This window comes from Dipodomys spectabilis, unplaced genomic scaffold, assembly GCF_019054845.1.
Source record: "Dipodomys spectabilis isolate Male_0828 unplaced genomic scaffold, ASM1905484v1 ptg000173l, whole genome shotgun sequence".
Lineage (NCBI taxonomy): Eukaryota > Metazoa > Chordata > Mammalia > Rodentia > Heteromyidae > Dipodomys > Dipodomys spectabilis.
In genome coordinates this window covers 10,280,157-10,296,955 of record NW_024870850.1, presented here as the reverse complement: position 1 = coordinate 10,296,955, position 16,799 = coordinate 10,280,157, and the positions used below count along the sequence as shown (strand labels likewise).

Here is a 16,799-nt window from a genome sequence, read left to right as displayed (position 1 = left end):
CTCCCCCCAAGTCCTGCAGGATAGATGCTGGGAGGCCCAGCCCTGCATCCAGGAGAGCTTGGCACCCTGAAACAGGAGCACTGGCTGTCCCAGGAGGAATACCTGCCAGACTCAGAAGGAAGGGAGGTTTCTGGGGCAGGAAGGGCAGAGCTTGGACACAGGGGCATGAGGAAAAGGGAAGGTGGACAGTGCCCCGCCCCCCTGGGGACAAAATGAGACACAGGCCTTGGAGCAGTGGTTCTGGCTTTAATGGGGACGCGAGGGGGCCCCGTGGCTCTGGCCCCCGGCATCTGCTTTCTGCAACGGAACAGAGGAGCTAGGCAGAAGGAGAATCAAGTCCGGGTCCTCCTGCCTGCCCCTGGGACTGGGAGTGGGGAGGGGGAGGTGTAGACTAGGCCCTCTCCCCTGGGACTGAGGGGGGGGCCGTCTCCCCACCCCCTACTGCCCTTCTGAAGGCAATTCCTTCAGGGGGAGAGTGGGAGGGACAACTCCAACTGCACACACACACACACAGGCAGCGGGAAGCCCAGAACCCCCTTGAACAGCCCACCCCGCCCCTTGACCAGCCATTTTGGAAACAATAAATATTGTGGCGGGACAAGGTGTCCCGCAGGCTGGCGGCCCTCCGCCCTCACTCTGTGCGCAGGATGATATGGATGCCGGAGTCCGTGAACACTGGGCCGCTCATCTCCCCCGTCCGCAGGGCGAAGGAGGCGTCTTCAAATGGCTTCTGCATCTGACCTGGAGATGGGAAGGGGAGGAGAAGGGAGGAGGAGGGAGGGCAGAGGAGGGGAGAGGAGGGGAGGGGAGGAGAAGTGAGGGGAGGGGGAAGCATCCAGGGAAGCAACTCAGGTTGGGCTGCTCTGGCAGATGGGGCTCCGGCCTGCGTGCATTTATCATGGAGCTTATGGCCCTGTCACAGCTGAGCTGCAGCCCAGCCGGGGGTGGCAGGGCCATTAAAGCAGCCCTGGGAAGCCCGAGGCGGCATGAGGGATGGCGGGCAGAGCAGCCGCCACTGCTGTGCGTTTAGAGCGATTTCCATGATGAACTCATCCTAGCTGCTCGTATGTCACCTGTCCCCGGCAGTCCCTTGCTCACGTCCCTCCCCGCTCATCTTAGGCTCCTCTCTGCAGCTCCACAGACCACTAGGATCGAGGAGGACGAAGCACAGAGGTGGTGGAGGTGGAGGTGGAGAAGGAGGCAGTGAGCTTCCAGACATGGGCGGCCTAATCTGGGTGCTGCCCACCTCACTTTGGTCTCCTCCCCTCCTGTGAGGTGGGGAGCAATCTGGGGGACAGGCCCTGGGGTCTCCTCCTACCTCAGCCCAGAGGAGCAGGGCAGTGTCAGAACCTGAAGGGAGCTGTGCTGCCACCTAGTGGGCTGCAGAGGTAGGTGCAGCAAGGACCCAGGCCACTGGGCCACCAACCAACCCCCTCTCCCCCCAGCCCTCCCAGCTCCTCTCATCTCTTGGGCCGAGGGTGTTGCTGGGCCCCTGCCCACCTCTGCTGAAGGCCCCAAGGTCTCCTCTGGCCTTGGCTGAGCTGCAGTCACTGAACTGTGAGGCCAGAGACTCAAAGTCCTCCTCGCCGGACTTGATCTTCTGGATGTAGCCTGTGGGGACAGAAGGGGCCCAAGTCACAGGAGTACCCTGCTTGAACTCCAGAGGCAGGCCAGGGGAGAGAGGAGTTACCTCCACGCGGTCACAGGGCAGAGAGGCCACTCCCCACGTGTGAGATTGTGGACAGGGGCGTACAGGTGTGGCCCCCATGGGGCTCCCTCCTGGGTGGGAAGTGAAGGCGCCTGGCATTCGCACGAGGCGCTGGGTGCGGGAGGGCTGTGCATGTGTGATCCGCGCATGCGCATTCCTGGGTTCCTGGGCTGGGCAAGCACGGGGGCCTGTGACACAGACACGGGGCAGCCCACCCTGTCTGCCTGCTGCCGGGCACTCGTGGGCATCTCGATCTTCCCCTGGGCTCCCAGGGCAGTGGAGCTGGGCCTGAAGCACTTTGCTGATCAGCTGGCAGCTGCTCTTTGGGGCACAGAGGACCCGCCCACCCTGCCTGGCTGAGCCACGGGGCATCAGCTCATGGTGTAGTGAGGGTTGTGGGGGTCACAGAGTCTCACCATGAACCCAGGCTGGCTTCAAACTCTATTTTTTTTTTTTTCCGGTTGGTCGTGGGGCTTGAACTCTGGGCCTGGGCGCTGTCCCTCAGCTCTTCAGCTCTCGGCTAGTGCTCTACCACTTGAGCCACAGTGACACTTCCGGGTTTTTCTGCTTACCGTGGTGCTGAGGAATGGAACCCAGGGCCTCATGCATGTAAGGCAAGCACTCTACCACTGAGCCACCTTCCCAGTCCCTGGCTTCAAACTCTTGATCCTGCTGCTGCTGCCTTGCAGTGCTGGGATTACAGAAGTGCTCTACCGCCCCTGGGTTTATGGTGTTCTTTCCTGTCTGAGTCACACAAGGCTTCCTTCCACACACCTGTCACCCTACCTGCTGCGGACCGACATTCCACTGGGTACCCAAGGGAACCCCTCAGCACCCCCCTCCCCACCCCAGAACATGACTGGTGCTGAGGCCAACACCCCACCTTGATGTCTGCTTGACTCAGCCAAGTCAAACTCCCCAGGAGCTCCTGGGCCTCAGATTTCTGAGGGAGGTCAATGCCCCATGACCCAGCCGACTGGCACTGTGGTAGGCACTGTGTGACGGGCGGCCTATCCAGTAGCCACCTAGGTGTGTGACCTGCTTCTGCAAGAGCACAGAACTGGCCACACCACAGACCATGGTGACAGGAGCACAGTGCCCAGCGCTGAGATCCTGACAAACGCCACCACCCACCACCAGCTCTCTTTCCTAGGGTCCACAGTCCAAGGCTGCAGCTGCCTCTGCCTGTGTCCACGCTGCCCGGCAGATGCAGCCACCACCAGGAGGCGCTGGCTGGCGCTATCAGGACAAGCCCAGGGCACACACAAGCCCCCTTCCTGTTGGCCTGCACACTGCAGAGGCTTCTCCTTGTAAAATCCTGGTAGGGTCACATCTCCTGCTTGTCCTCCCATTCCTTGGGTTCACCCACAGAGCCCCAAATTCCCGTGCCCGCCTTTCTACATGGAGCACAGTAGCCATCCACTGCTCTGGGCATCTGCCTACCTCTCAGAAGCAGGAATGGATATAGACATCCAGCGCCCACAGAGCCAGCCCCAGACCCGATCCTCAATGAGTGTCACCTTGTTGCCTCTCCCAGCAGCTGGGGCTACAAGGGTCCCCAAGATAGGAGGGCCTAGGATTCTCCACACATGCACATACACAGGCGATACCCATTTCAGAACCAGCAAACCGGCTGGGGGTGGTGGTGCATGCCTGTGATCCCCGCCCTTGGAAGGCAGAGGTAGGAAGATCTCGGATTTTAGGCCAGCCTGGCAACCTAGTGATCGAGACTGTCTCAAAAAGAAGAAAAATGAAGAAGAGGAAGAAGAAACACCGTAAAGATAGGAAAGGTCATGGGAAGACACGGGCGCCAGCGATGTGCAAACCCAGAGACCTGATTAGAAACTGAATTGGCTGAAGCCTGATCTTGGACCTCTAAACTAAACCACTGGTGTGTGGTGTTCTACAAGGGCAACCCAGACCAATTACTTACTTCAGGGAGAGTGAATGAACCAAAGGCTGGCTGGGACCCTAAAAAGGTGCAGTGACATGCGCCAGCCCTCACTCACCCAATCACTAGGCTGCGAGTTCAGAGGGGCCCAGGCAGGGGATGGCCAGGAAGAGAAGGGAGAGATTCATCTGCTGTCCCAACAAAGCCAAGGTCTGGCCTAAGCTAGCAGGCTGAAAGCACTCTAGCACGCTGCAGGAGCCCGATGCTCCCTCAGGGCATGGGCATGCTCCATTCTGGGCCTCCCTGGGACCCCATCAAGGGCCTGGGTGAGGAACAGTGCGGCTCAGAGCAACAGGGAACGGAGGACTTGTCCAAGGCGTGGCCTGCTCAGTCAGACAAGGACAGTGGCAATGACCCTGGCAGGCCTTCAGGTTCCCGCTGGCCTCTGGCTGCGGCTCAGCAGCTACAGAGGAACATGTGCTGAGACACCTCTGCAGTCCCGTGCTGCTCTGCTGCAGGCAGCCTGCCTCCTGGGCCAAAGAGGATGGCAGGGATGCTCACTAGGCCCTGCCTGCCAGCTGCGGTGGGCACCCTCTCCAGATCATCTCCAGATCACCTAAATGGGTCCTGGTCAGGGAGGGTGACTGAGATCCGGAGCAAGGAGCCAAGTCTGATGGCCAGTGCTGGCCCACGTGAATGCTCTCTCTCTCTCTCTGTACAATGGATCACCCTGCCCCAGGAAGGCCACAGGCAGGACACTGAAGCTAAGAGAGGAAGTTCCTGGGCCAAGAAGCCTCCCTCTACCCCTGCCGGGGTGTCCCACTTGCACACACAGACCAAGTGTGGCAAACCCTGAGCCCCCTGTTCTGGAAGCTTCCTGGGTACCCACAAGCGGCTGCTGATGCTCTCAGGAGGAAGCCACTCACTGGAGGCATCATGGCAGCCACCGAATCAGCCCTGTGCCAGTTGGGGCCCACTCTGCTTCTGATCTTCCATCACCTTCCCCCCCAGTCCCACGTCCTGCCCCCTCAACGTCACTGCCTCCTGATTCTGCTTCCTAAACACAAAATCTGCTCTCACTTCTCTCTGCCTCCCACCAGGCCCCCAACATGGAGCCTCTTCCCCAGAGCCCTCTGCTGGACATGGTATACCTCACTGTTCTAGCTCTGGCTAGCCATTATTTTTGGTAGTAGATCAGTGGCTCATGCCTGTAATCCTAGCTACTCAGGAGGCTGAGATCTGAGGATCGTGAGTTTTGGGGGGGCATGGGAGTCGCTCGTGGGCCTTAAACTCTGGGCCTAGGTGTTGGTCCCTCAGCTTTTCAGCTCAAGGCTAGCGCTTTACCACCTGAGCCACAGCACTAATTCCAGTTTTCTGGTGGTTAATTGGAGATACAGAGTCTCACAGAGGTTCCTGCCCAGGCTGGCTTTGAACTGCAATCCTCAGATCTCAGCCCCCTGAGTAACTAGGATTAAAGGCGTGAGCCACCCACACCAGTCCAGGATCATGATTTGAAACCAGCCCAGACAGGAAAGGCTGGGAGACTCTAACCTCTAATAAACTACTCAGAAAAGGCTGGAAGTGGTGCAGTGGCTCAAGGGATAGAGCACTATTCTTGAGAAAAGAAAAAATCTCAGGGACAGCATCAAGGCCCTAAGTTCAAGCTCCAGCACACACACACACACACACACACACACACACACACACGCACACACACGCACGCACGCACGCGCACGCACACACACACGAACCAGGGCCTCAGGCATGCTGTGCAAGTGTGCTCCCAATGAGCTATATCCCGAGCACTTTGGTTTGTTTTTTTGGGGGGGTTCGGTCCTGGGCGCTGTCCCTCAGCTCTTCAGCTCAAGGCTAGCGCTCTACCACTTGAGCCATAGCGCCACTTCCGGCTTTTTATTTTCTGCTTATGTGGTGCTGAGGAATCGAACCCAGGGCCTTATGCATGCAAGGCAAGCGCTCTACCACTGAGCCACCTTCCCAGCCCAAGCCCTTTGGTTTCTGAGACAAGTCTTGAAAACTGCCCAGGCTGGTCCTCCTCACAATCCTTCCTCTTCTTCCCTAGCCCTCACAGCTCACTTCCCCAGCCCAGCACATCCTGCCCTAGACCTTTCCTGAAGCGACAGGATCCCCAGGGCCCTCCATGGCCTCCCACATCCTGCTGCCTTCAGAACACACATCTTAGGTACCCCTTCCTCAGCCTGGATGGGAGGTGATGCCAGGCCTCTCAGTTCAGGAGGTGAGCAATGCTGCACACAAGCTCCCAGTTCCTTTCCCCAGTGCTCCTGGGTGGGGAGGTGAAAGTACAGATAGCATCGGGAATGTATGCGTGTGCGCATGCGTGCGCAGGCGCAGTATCCCCGGGGCCAATGTTGAGCCCAGCTGTGGGATAGCAGCTCTACCACGGAGAACGAAGAGCTACTCTGGGCCAGGTCCCACACCATCAGGAACACTGGCTCTAGCAGTGTCATCCAACATTCCATGCCCAGGCTGTGGCCCCAAAAGGCCACTAACTGCTAACCCAGGAAAAGGACTAAAACAGCCCAAGGTCCACCAGCAAGGGCCTGGCAGCAGCAAACTGGACCCCAGGTGGAAAGAACCCATCAACGCTGCTGGCGAGCTCTGTGTGCACCTCAGTGGACCAGTAAGTGCCAATGGCCCTCCATGACCACAACACTGTCTGCACAGCGCCAACCAGCTGATGTCACCCATGAGCCCCGCACCACCTCACGGAATGCCGACCATAGCTCTGAAGACAGGTGTACTGTGAGGCCCAGGTCACAGAAAACTGAGAAGACCGAGTCTTGGGAGAGAGAAAAGTCCTGAAGGTTCCCACAGGGACCAAGGCACTGCCACTATCTGATGTGGGCTGGGAAGGTGGCTCAGTGGTAGAGTGCTTGTCTTGCATGCCTGGGTTCGATTACTCAGTACCACATAAGCTGAAAAAGCTGGAAGTGGCGCTGTGGCACAGCACTAGCCTTGAGCTGAAGAGCTGAGGGACAGCGCCCAGGCCCAGAGTTCAGGCCCCATGACCGACAAAAAATAAAATAAAATAAAAATAAAATCCCTGCTGTGCTCACCCTACCTGGTCTGGGTCCTCTGCTCCTACCTGGTTCAATGCAAATAGCAGACTAAAAGAACAGAGAGCCAGGTGTGGCTGTGCATGCCTGTAATCCTAGCTAGTCAAGAGGCTGAGGTCAGAGGATGGCAATCCAAGGCCATCAGGGCAAAAGCTCAAGAACCCACCAGAAAAAAAGCAAAAAGGACTGGGGACATGGCTCAAGTGGTGGAGTGATTGCCTAGCAGGTATGAGGTCCTGAGTTCAACCCCCTGGTACTACCAGAAACAAAAACAAAACAGAAGGCCAGAGAGGCAACTACCTGCACCATGCCCACGAGCCAGTGCCACACTGGGCTGAGCAGGCTGTGGGCGATGGACGCTGTGAGCTCTATGGGGCTACCTGGGCTGCAGGGAAGGAACATCCCCAGCCCCCCAGGCCACTGTCCGGGCCCTGCTCACCGTTGATCAACTCCAGGGCCTCCTCCTTGGTCCGGGTGATCTTCTCCTGCCTCCAGGATGAGGGCCGCCTGGACTGGCTGTGCTTCACCAGTAGGTGTGAGCAGCGGACCCTGGCCGGCTCCCCCTGGCCATTTTTGCTGCTGCCGCCACTGCTGCTGCCGCCACTGGGCCGCTCCCATTGGCTGGCGTTGGTGATGTGGTTGAAGTAGTACACCCGGCCTGCAGGGGAGAGGGTGGGCAGAGGGGGCAGGACTTAGCCAGGGCTGTACTCAGAGGACAGCACCCTGGACCCACTTGATGTCCGCCAGTGGCAACAAGCTCCATAGGCATGAGCAACCATGGAAGATTCAGAGCTAACACAGCAGGCAAAGCTGGACAAGGTCATTGTCTTTGGCTAAGGGACCAGACTGATGGAGGAAAGGAAGCCGGGAGCAGTGAGGGGCTCAGATCATTCAGCCACCAGGTCACCTGGGTTCAAATCTGGCTAAGCTCCTTAGTCTGTGATCCTACCTTCCCTGGGCCTCAGTTTTCTCAAGTGTGAAATGGAGATAAAGGGAACCCTGTCTGTTGGCTCTTGGAAGAACAAAGTTCACACATCTATAAGATGCTTATGAAAAAAGTGAAGCTTTTCTCCCCCCTGGACAGGCTATGAAACTGCACCTTCTGGTGATACGGCGATAGGTGATGTTTCCTCCACACTGACCCTTGCACCAGGCACCTCCACAGGCTGATTGGAGCTCAACTCACCCCACAAGCTCTGGTCTCTGTCCTCCCTGGTGCTCTGGGATGCATGGTTAGAAAACAGCACAGACGTGACCCAGGCACTGAGGAGCAGCAAGGAAAGAGACAGAAAAGATGGGCTGGGAAGGTGGCTCAGCGGTAGTGTTTGCCTCACATGCATGAGGCCCTGGGTTTGATTCCTCAGCATGATATAAGCAGAAAAAAGCTGGAAGTGGTGCTATGGCTCAAGTGGTAGGGCACTAACTTTGAACTGAAGGGCTGAGGGACAGCGCCCAGGCCCAGAGTTCAGTCCCCACAACCAACCAAAAAAAAAACAAAACAAAAGCCAGATTTGGGGGGTCAGTCTAAGGCCTGGGAGGTGGCCTGCGTATATTAGCACTATGAGGAGTTGGGTGTCACCCATGAAGAAGGCTGTCAAGAGTCTCAAAAATGGCCAGAATGCTGAGCGCTGGTGGTTCACGCCTGTAGTTCTAGCTACTCAGGGGGCTGAGATTTGAGGATCACAGTTCAAAGCCAGCCCGGGCAGGAAAGTCTGTGAGACGCTTATCTCCAATAAACCATGAGAAAACAGAAAGTGGCGCTATGGCTCAAGTGGTAGAGCGCTCGCCCTGAGCTGAAGAGCTGAGGGAGACAGCGACCAGGCCCAGAGTTCAAGACCCACGACCAGGGGCTGGGAAGGTGGCTCAGTGGTAGAATGCTTGCCTTGCATGCATGAGGCCCTGGGCTCGATTCCTCAGCACCACATAAACTGAAAAAGCCAGAAGTGGTGCTGTGGCTCAAGTGGTAGAGCGCTCGCCTTGAGCTGAAGAGCTGAGAGACAGCGCCTAGGCCCAGAGTTCAGGTCCAAGACCGGCAAAAAATAAATAAATAAATAAAATAAAAAAGAAAAGACCCACGACCAGACCAACAACAACAACAAAAAAGGCCAGAATGGGTCTAGAGATGGGCGGAGCTGACCTAAGATCTCATGATCCTCCTGCCTCTACCTCCTGAGTGCTGGGATTACAGGCGTGCACTACGATGCCCAGCAAACAGCATCAGGTTTATGCTGGACGTTCACTCAGAAAAGGGCTGAAACAGATTAGAGAAAAAGGGTATGATTTTGCAGGAAAATCTAGTTGGCTCTTTAAAAAAAAAATGTGTATGTGTATGTGCTGGTGGCTCATGCCTGTAATCCTAGCTACTCATGAGGCTGAGATTTGAGGGTCTTGGTTCAAAGCCAGCCCAGACAGAAAAGCCTGTGAGACTCTAATCTCCAGTTAATCACAGAAAACGTCAAAAGTGAAGCTGTGGCTCAAGTGGTAAGAGTGTTATCCTTAAGCAAAAGGAGCTCAGGGACAGTGCCCAGGCTCAGGGTTCAAGCCCCAGGACTGGCTTCCCCCTCTCCCCCCCACAAAAAAAATTGTGTGCTACTCCTGGGGCTTGAACTCAGAGCCTGAGTGCTGTTCCTGGGCTTTTCTCAAGGCTAACACTCTATCTACCACTTGAGCCACAGTGCCACTTCTTACTTTTTCTGTAATTGGAGGGCATAGTCTGATACTCAAATATCAGCCTAGAATTGTAGTCTTTAGTCAGCAGCACCCAGCTTACTAAATGACTCTTAAAACTTTAGCTATGAGCTTTCATCTGAAAGATGGAGGTGAGAGTAGAAAGCTATCAAAGATAATGGGGTTAATGTGGACAATGGAAGTATGCAAGGTGTTCCCGGAGAGCCTGATATTCAATCAATAAGAATGATTACTGCGACTGGGATTACTATGGACTCTGGAGGGTAACAGTGACCCCTGATGCGAGGTCTGCTTCTCTGGGTGTTAACAGATGCCACCAGAAAGGGGGTTCTGCAGGTAGTGACTAGATTCAAATTCAGACCCCGACCCCTAAAATGCATGATGTGCATGATCTCGAGTGAGTTCCAGTAGTGTCCAGGCATAAATGTCCTCATTTGTAAAAATAGGATGGTTAGCTGGGTGCCAGTGGCTCACCCATGTAATCCTAACTGCTCAGGAGGCTGAAATACGAGGATCGCAGTTGGAAGCAGCCTAGGCAGAAAAGTCCGTGAGACTCCAGTTAACCAGCAAAAAGCTGGAAGTGGAGCTGTGGCTCAAGTGGTAGAATGTCAGCCTTGAGGGGGGGGAAAATAAAAAGCCAAGGTACCGTGCCCAGGGTTCAAGTTCAAGGCCCAGGACTGGTACAAAAATAAAAATAACAACGAAAAGGAACTGTTTTAACTGCATCCTTCCCAGAGAGTTGTACCAATTCAGAGAGAACTTAGACTGGCACGCTGCCTGGTGCAGAAATAAACGTGCACAGTTACTAGCAATACTACTATGATGAATCTTCACCTTGAGCGATAGGTGCGGACCGCGGGGGAGACACCGGGCCACGCCCTTTGCAAGGTCTTGGGGTGACTTCCTCCCAAGGGGGCCCTTCCCCGGACCTAGCGGGATGCAGAGATGCATTCGGCGACAAGACCATGACCTTCACCCCGGACGACGACGCGAGCCCCCCAAGTCCCTCACCCACCCAGCCCCGCCCCCTGCCTCAGTTTCCCCGGGACTCGTAGCCCCACAGGCCGTTACCCTAGGGGCGACGCCGAGGAAGAAAGGCCCCGAGGGACAACAGTGGCTGTCCCGCCGTGCCCGAGGGGGCGAGCACGAGCCCTAACTTCCGCAGGCTCGCGCGGCCCCGCCCCAGCCCCGACCCCTACGGCACCTGAGCTGCGGCTCATGCGCTTCTCCCAGCCGGGCGGCAGCTTCTCCTCATCCGCCATCTTCCTCCTGCCGCAGCGCCTGCTCCGCCTCCGCCGCACCGCCTGCGATCTGTGCCCGCCCACCACCGCTGTTGATTGGTTCGCTGAGTCCAGCCCTAAGGCAGGTTGACAACAGCCATTGGACACTCTAACCGTCCCGTCTGGTATTCTGGCTTCTTATTGGACAAGAAGCAACGACGGGCGGATCTACCACGGTTTACCTGAGCCCCGCCCCCGGGCGGCCTCATGCGGGCCCCGCCCCATCCCTCTTTCTCAGTAATCTAGTGGTGGGAAGATTAGGGGAGCCCGCCTTTTCAACGCCCTTCGGCAAACGGCGAAGCCCGACCCCTCCTTGGCGCTCCTAGCCGCAGAGCCCATCCGGGCGAGTGTCCTGATTGGCTGCCGAGGCCGCAAGTCCCGCCTTCCCGAGCCGTTCTGCAAGGCCCGCAAGTCCCCACGCGGAAGCGGCGACCAGGTCTGGAAGTCAGTAGCAGGAAGCTGCCTTTCCTGTTGTCTTAGCAACGCAGTTGCCTTAGTGACCAGTAGCTAAGTGCAAAGCTTAAATTTGGCAGCGCCATTCTCCCCCTTCGCACCCGTTTCCTCCAGCTGTCCAAGGCTAACCCTGCTCCTTTTGTTTTTGCAAGGATAACCATTTCTGCTACAGACTCAAACACGTTGTCTTTTTGCAAACAACTTCAACCGAGTCCCTCTCCACCTGGCTTCCTTCTCCGTCCTGGATGACTGGTGGGTGATGGCATTGCCACTCAGATGAGAAAATTGGAGACTTGGGTGGGAGGAGAATGAGGTTAATTTTACGTCGATTTATTTATTTATTATTTATGATGCTGGCCCTGGTGCTTGAACTTGGGCCTGGGTTCTGTCCCTGAGCTTTCTTGTTCAAGGTTAGTGCTCTACTACTTGAGCCATAGCTCCACTTTCAGAGTTTTGCTGGTTAACTGAAGAGAGGCGTCATGGATTTTCTTGCCCGGGCTGGCTTCCAACCTCAATCCTCAAATTTCAGCCTCCTGAATAGCTAGGATTATAGGCGTGAGACCCTGGGGCTCTACCAAACTCTTGTGATGAATTGAAAACATCTTTCTGTGTGTTTACTAACGGGCAAGAGCCCAGTTGTCTGACAAAAACACAAAGGAAGAAGTGAATGACAAGCCAACCTAAGCCAGCTGTCTGTGGCTCTCACCTATAATTCTAGCCACTCAGGAGGCTGAGATCTGAGAATTCAGGTTGGAAGCCAGCCTGGAAGATGGAGGACAGATCACCTTCAACTAGCTCCAGGCCAAAAGCATTCAAATCCAGTTCCCCTAGAACAAATCATGCTAAGTGAAGTAAGCCAGGTTCAGAGAGACAAATGTGCATGTTTCTCTCTGATATGTGGACAGATCTAAAATATACTCACTGGGATAAGTTATACAGGATTCTAGATATTCACACAATGATACCAATTGAGGATACTCTTAGGAGAGAAGCACAAAGGCACAATGCCTATGTGCCTCTGCATATTTATATAAAATAATACACATAGTGAAACAAATTCCACGATATGGAAACAGACCTTTTTTTTTTTTTTGGTTGGTCGTGGGGCTTGAACTCTGGGCCTGGGCGCTGTCCCTCAGCTCTTAAGCTCAAGGCTAGTGCTCTATTACTTGAGCCACAGCACCACTTCCTGTTTTCTGGTGATTTTTCTGGAGAGTCTCATGGATTTTTCTGCCTGGGCTCGCTTTGAACCACAATCCTCAGATCTCAGCTCCTGAGTAGCTAGGATTAAAGGTGTGAGCCACCAGTGCCCAGCTTTGATTCTGTCTTCTTTACCTTATGGATAGTATATTCAAGTGTATATCTTTGGAAGGGTTGAGGAGGGAAGGCATAGACTGGAGGGAAAAAGGTGAGCAGTGGAGCTCACTGGACACTGATGAAAGTGAATTATACAACTGGAGAGTGGAGACGGGAGGGAAGGTCTGGGACTGAGGAAACAGAAGACACAGTACGAAAGGAGATGTACTCTACCTGATTCAGGTAGTTGGAATCCCTCTGGATATCACAGCTATAACAATAATTTTAAAATAATCCAGTACCCAAGAAAGGAGGCAGAAGGCTGGAACTTGGGGGAGTGGAGGTGCAGTGGTCAAGACTTGGCAATGTTTTTGTACTGAGGATCACAAGTCCCTAAGGAGAGAATGGATGCATGAAGCTAAGAAAGGCTTCATAGTGAGGCTGCATCTAGGTTCCTCTTCCAATCCAGGCACAAGGCCAAGATCTACAGGGAAAGAAGTGAAGGGCATTGGGCTTCAAGTCTCTGGAAACACCAGAGATTGTGGATGTTTACAAATGTTTTATGTTTTTCTTTTGTTTGTTTTTCAATCTACCCTCTACAGCATACCAATGAAGCAGATGTGAAAATGTGGTGAAGTCTGGTGTGGTGGTTACATACCTGGAATCACAGCACTCAGAGGATGAGGCAGTGTGATTATGAGTTTAAAACCAGCCCGGGTTACAGGCCGGGGGCCGGTGGCTCACGCCTATAATTCTAGCTACTTAGGACTGAGATTTGAGGATCCAGTTCAAAGCTAGCCTGGGCAAGAAAGTCCGTGAAACTCATCTCCAATTAACCACCAGAAAACCACAAGTGGCGCTGTGGCTCAAGTGGTAGAGTTCTAGCCTTGAGCTGAAGAGCTGAGGGACAGCGCCCTGGTCCAGATTTCAAGCCTCACAACTGAAGGGGGGGTGGGGGGGTGGGAGGAGTGGCGGCGAAAGGGTTTGAGGCCAAGTTCAAGTCCTGGTACTACTACCTCTCCCTCCAAAAATACCCACAACACATTAAAAGAGAAACACAGTTCCAACTTAGAAAAGTAAGGCTGTCTTGGTCTGTTTTCTGTAGCTATAACTGAATACTAGGGGTAGGGTTAATTTGTAAAGAGTAAGTTTGTCCAGTTTCTGTGGCTCATGCCTGTAATCCTAGATACTCAGGAAGCTGAGATCTCAGGATCATGGTTTGAAGCTAGGCCTGGCAGAAAGGTCTTCGTGAAACTCCTATCTCCAACTAACCACTCAAAAACTGGAAGTGGTGCCGTGGCTCAAGTGGTAGATTGCTAGCCTTGAGCACAAAGCAGCTCAGGGACAGCGTCCAGGCCCTGAGTTCAAGCCTCACAACAGACCAAAAAAAAAAGGTAACAGTTTACAGAAAGCTAAGTAACAGCAGAGAATTTATTCACAAAGTGAAAGGAACATACAAGAGATAGAAACAAGTTAACAGACCCCTCCTTTTTTTTTTTTTTGCCAGTCCTAGGGCTTGAACTCAGAACCTGGATGCTGTCCGACCCTCTTTGTGCTTTAGGCTAGAACTCTACGACTTATTCCACAGCGCCACTCCCAGCATTTTTGAGTAGTTTATTGGTGACAAGTCTCTCACAGGGCAGGGTCTTTTCTGCCCAGGCTGGCTTCAAACTGTGATCCTCAAATCTCAGCCTCCTGAATAGCTAGGATTACATGTGTGAGCCTCGGGCACTCAGCTCAGACCCATTCTTGAAGTAATCTATCAATTCCTGAAGCACAGACTTCAGGAGCTTATCATCTCTTAAAAGTTCCATCTGGAGCCACAAATGGTGGCTCAATTCTGTAATCTTAGCTACTTGGGATCAAAGTTCACCCAGGCAAAACAAAGTAACCAAATTTCATATGACCCAATCTCAACTAAGGGCTAGGCATGGAAGAACAGTAGGAGAATTGCAGTCCAAGCTATCCTGGGCACAAAGCAAGACTCTACCTGGAAAATAACCAATGGACAAAAGGGCTGGAGGGTGGCTCAAGTGGTGGAGCGCCTGCCTAGCAAAGCTGTAGAGACTCTGACTTCAATCTTCAGGATGTGGTGGATGGTGGAGGGTACTTGGGGGTGGGAAGCTGGGCTCAACTTAGGATCCTCTTGCTTCAGCCTCCCAAGTGCGGGAATTACAGGTATTCACCACAACTGGGATTCCCTACAGTCGGTTGCTCTTCAGAGACCCAAAGCAAAACTCAAGAGCCCTCAACTGTGCCAGAATAGACTTGTCTATTCCTCCCTGGCTGCTCCAGTCTACCTGAGCTCCCAGTGAGCAAGCTATATCCTGACAGCAGAGTAACAACCAGATGCCAGCCTCCCCTCCCGACACAACCCTCAACAAACACAACAACAGAGCAGCATCTAAGTCTTTATTAATGAGAATTTTTAAAAACAAACATCCATAGCAATGGGAGAGGTGAGGTTGGAGGATGAGGAGAGGACAGGAGGAGGACTTCTCTACTGGTAATAAAGTTCCAGGTTCATTCCATCATGGATTTCATCTGGAATTAACTGCATTAAGGAACTTTCTCTGAGGGGTCTCCAGCCCCCACCCCTCAGCCATTCACAGTTGGAAATCAGGTGGCCAGAGAATCCATTCCAGGGCAAGTGAAACAATTCTGGAGTGGGCAAATTCTGTTTTTGTTTTATTTTTTTTTTTGGGAGGGGGGGGATCAGTAGTGGGCCCTGAACTCTGGGCCTGGGCGCTGTTCCTCAGCTCTTCAGCTCAAGACTAGCACTCTACCACTTGAGCCACAGCCCCCACCTTCTGGCCTTTTCTGTTTCTGTGATGCTGAGGAATTGAACCCAGGGCCTCATGCACATGAAGCAAGCGCTCTACCACGGAGCCACCTTCCCAGCCCAGTTGCTGAGTTCTAATTGAACACTTTAATTTCCCACAGGCTTCAGTGTACAACCAAGAGAATGGGGCTCAGTTCTTTCTGAAGAAATCATGAAAGGATACAATCCCCCAGAGACACATGGTCCTTGAAAATCGTGTACCTATGGGACAGAGACCATTCAGAGAGAGCCCAAGGGAGGCTTTTTGCACTGGAGGGGGCAGGTTGTCCTTCCCCACTCCCTCCAAGGGCTGATTACTGTCTTCCTCCATCCCCCATCCACCACCGTCAAACCTGGTGACATTCAGCCCCGCTACTCTCCCATCACACCATTTTTTTTCTTTTTTGCCAGTCCTGGGGCTTGAACTCAGGCCCTGGGCGACTCTCCCTGAGCCTGTGCTCAAGGCCAGCACTCTACCACTTGAGCCACAGCGCCACTGCCGGCTTTTTGTGTTTTGTGTACGGAGGAATCGAACCCAGAGCTTCAAGCATGCGAGGTAAGCATTCCACCACTAAGCCACATTCCTAGGCCTCACTCACCATTTTTTTAGGACAATTTTGTTCCAACGGGTGCCAGTTTGGGCAGCGATTAACTTCTTAAGGTCCCCGATGGTGTCATCGGTGCTGGGCGCAGAGAAGTTAAGGCAAACGGAAGGGAGACGTAGAACGAGAAAAATGACAAACTCGGGCTCAACCTCTTACCCCCGGGTCGGGACCCTATGCGGCCGCCCTCCCGGTCATCGGCAGCACCCCCCAGCATCGATGTGACCCCGCCTCGGGCCCAGCACCCCCGGAGCCGGCGGATACTTGCACTTAACGCGGACTTTCTTCCCCAGACGGTCGTTGCAAACAACCTCGATCATCCTGGCGGGATCTGTACCCAGGGCCGAGAGAAGACGCCATTGTCAGACTTCCGGGATGCCCCGGGTCTCCCCCAGTCCTGAAGATCCCGTGTGGGGGGGGGCTTCTCACCTCCCTCAACCCCACAATCCAAGCCCTGCCGCCCCCAAATCCGACGTCCAGGACCCACCGGTCCCCGCCCCTCGTCGCCTGACAGCCAGGCCCCGGGGCCCGCGGCTTCCCTGCCGCCGCCTCCCCAACCCGCGGCGGCCCAGGCCCCGCCGCTGCCCCCTCCCCACCCCCCCAGCACTGCGGGCCCCTCCGAGTGACCTTTCACCTCGAATCTCGTCGAACCTCCTTCCGACGCCACACACTCCTCACTGGAAACGCTTTGGTCTCGACCAAAGGAAATACGGGTGAGACCGGAAGCGGAAGTGACACACAGGAAGTCCCCGTCTCCTTTGCGTCCGGGTTGTCCGCCCCTGGCCAGCTCTTTAAGGTTCCGGTGTGGAAGTGGAAGTTGAGGGAGTCAACTGGCCTCTTTGCGGGGTCCTGAGGAGATCGAGTGAGTGAGTCTGTGTGTCGTCTGTCTGTGTCTGTCTGTGTGTGTGTCTGTCTGTGTGTGTGTCTGTCTGTCTGTCTGTCGGAATTCATGGCCAATGCCCAGC

General features: G+C 54.5%; 2 protein-coding genes across 4 annotated transcripts; both read right to left on the bottom strand.

Annotated features, from left to right (window-relative positions):
* Nucleotides 1-226: 226 nt before the first annotated feature.
* On the bottom strand, nucleotides 227-10,692 carry Pin1 (peptidylprolyl cis/trans isomerase, NIMA-interacting 1). The gene is made up of 4 exons (XM_042693829.1): nucleotides 10,587-10,692; nucleotides 7,134-7,352; nucleotides 1,501-1,611; nucleotides 227-741 (listed from the first exon to the last, which is right to left on the bottom strand). Exons 1-4 carry the CDS (start codon nucleotides 10,642-10,644, stop codon nucleotides 632-634), a joined length of 498 nt encoding a protein of 165 aa, XP_042549763.1. The 5' UTR covers nucleotides 10,645-10,692; the 3' UTR covers nucleotides 227-631.
* Nucleotides 10,693-14,809: 4,117 nt separating this feature from the next.
* Nucleotides 14,810-16,564, bottom strand: Ubl5 (ubiquitin like 5). Of its 3 annotated transcripts, none has more exons than XM_042693830.1 (5): nucleotides 16,462-16,564; nucleotides 16,099-16,165; nucleotides 15,832-15,915; nucleotides 15,417-15,454; nucleotides 14,810-14,955 (listed from the first exon to the last, which is right to left on the bottom strand). In XM_042693830.1, exons 2-5 carry the CDS (start codon nucleotides 16,152-16,154, stop codon nucleotides 14,912-14,914), a joined length of 222 nt encoding a protein of 73 aa, XP_042549764.1. In that variant the 5' UTR covers nucleotides 16,155-16,165; nucleotides 16,462-16,564; the 3' UTR covers nucleotides 14,810-14,911. The 3 variants fall into 3 exon arrangements, with proteins under 3 accessions (XP_042549764.1, XP_042549765.1, XP_042549766.1); XM_042693831.1 differs by having other exon boundaries at nucleotides 16,469-16,564; XM_042693832.1 differs by having other exon boundaries at nucleotides 16,486-16,527.
* Nucleotides 16,565-16,799: the final 235 nt, after the last annotated feature.

Excerpts from the sequence above, each read along its gene's own strand:
- Pin1 (XM_042693829.1), bottom strand. The coding sequence starts at position 10,644 with ATGGCGGATGAGGAGAAGCTGCCGCCCGGCTGGGAGAAGCGCATGAGC. Across the intron at positions 7,353-10,586 it reads GCGCATGAGCCGCAGCTCAG|GCCGGGTGTACTACTTCAAC; the intron begins GTGCCGTAGGGG and ends TCTCCCCTGCAG. Across the intron at positions 742-1,500 it reads CCTTGGGGCCTTCAGCAGAG|GTCAGATGCAGAAGCCATTT; the intron begins GTGGGCAGGGGC and ends TCCCATCTCCAG.
- Ubl5 (XM_042693830.1), bottom strand. The coding sequence starts at position 16,154 with ATGATCGAGGTTGTTTGCAACGACCGTCTGGGGAAGAAAGTCCGCGTT. Across the intron at positions 15,916-16,098 it reads AAAGTCCGCGTTAAGTGCAA|CACCGATGACACCATCGGGG; the intron begins GTATCCGCCGGC and ends CTCTGCGCCCAG. Across the intron at positions 15,455-15,831 it reads AAAATTGTCCTAAAAAAATG|GTACACGATTTTCAAGGACC; the intron begins GTGAGTGAGGCC and ends TCTGTCCCATAG.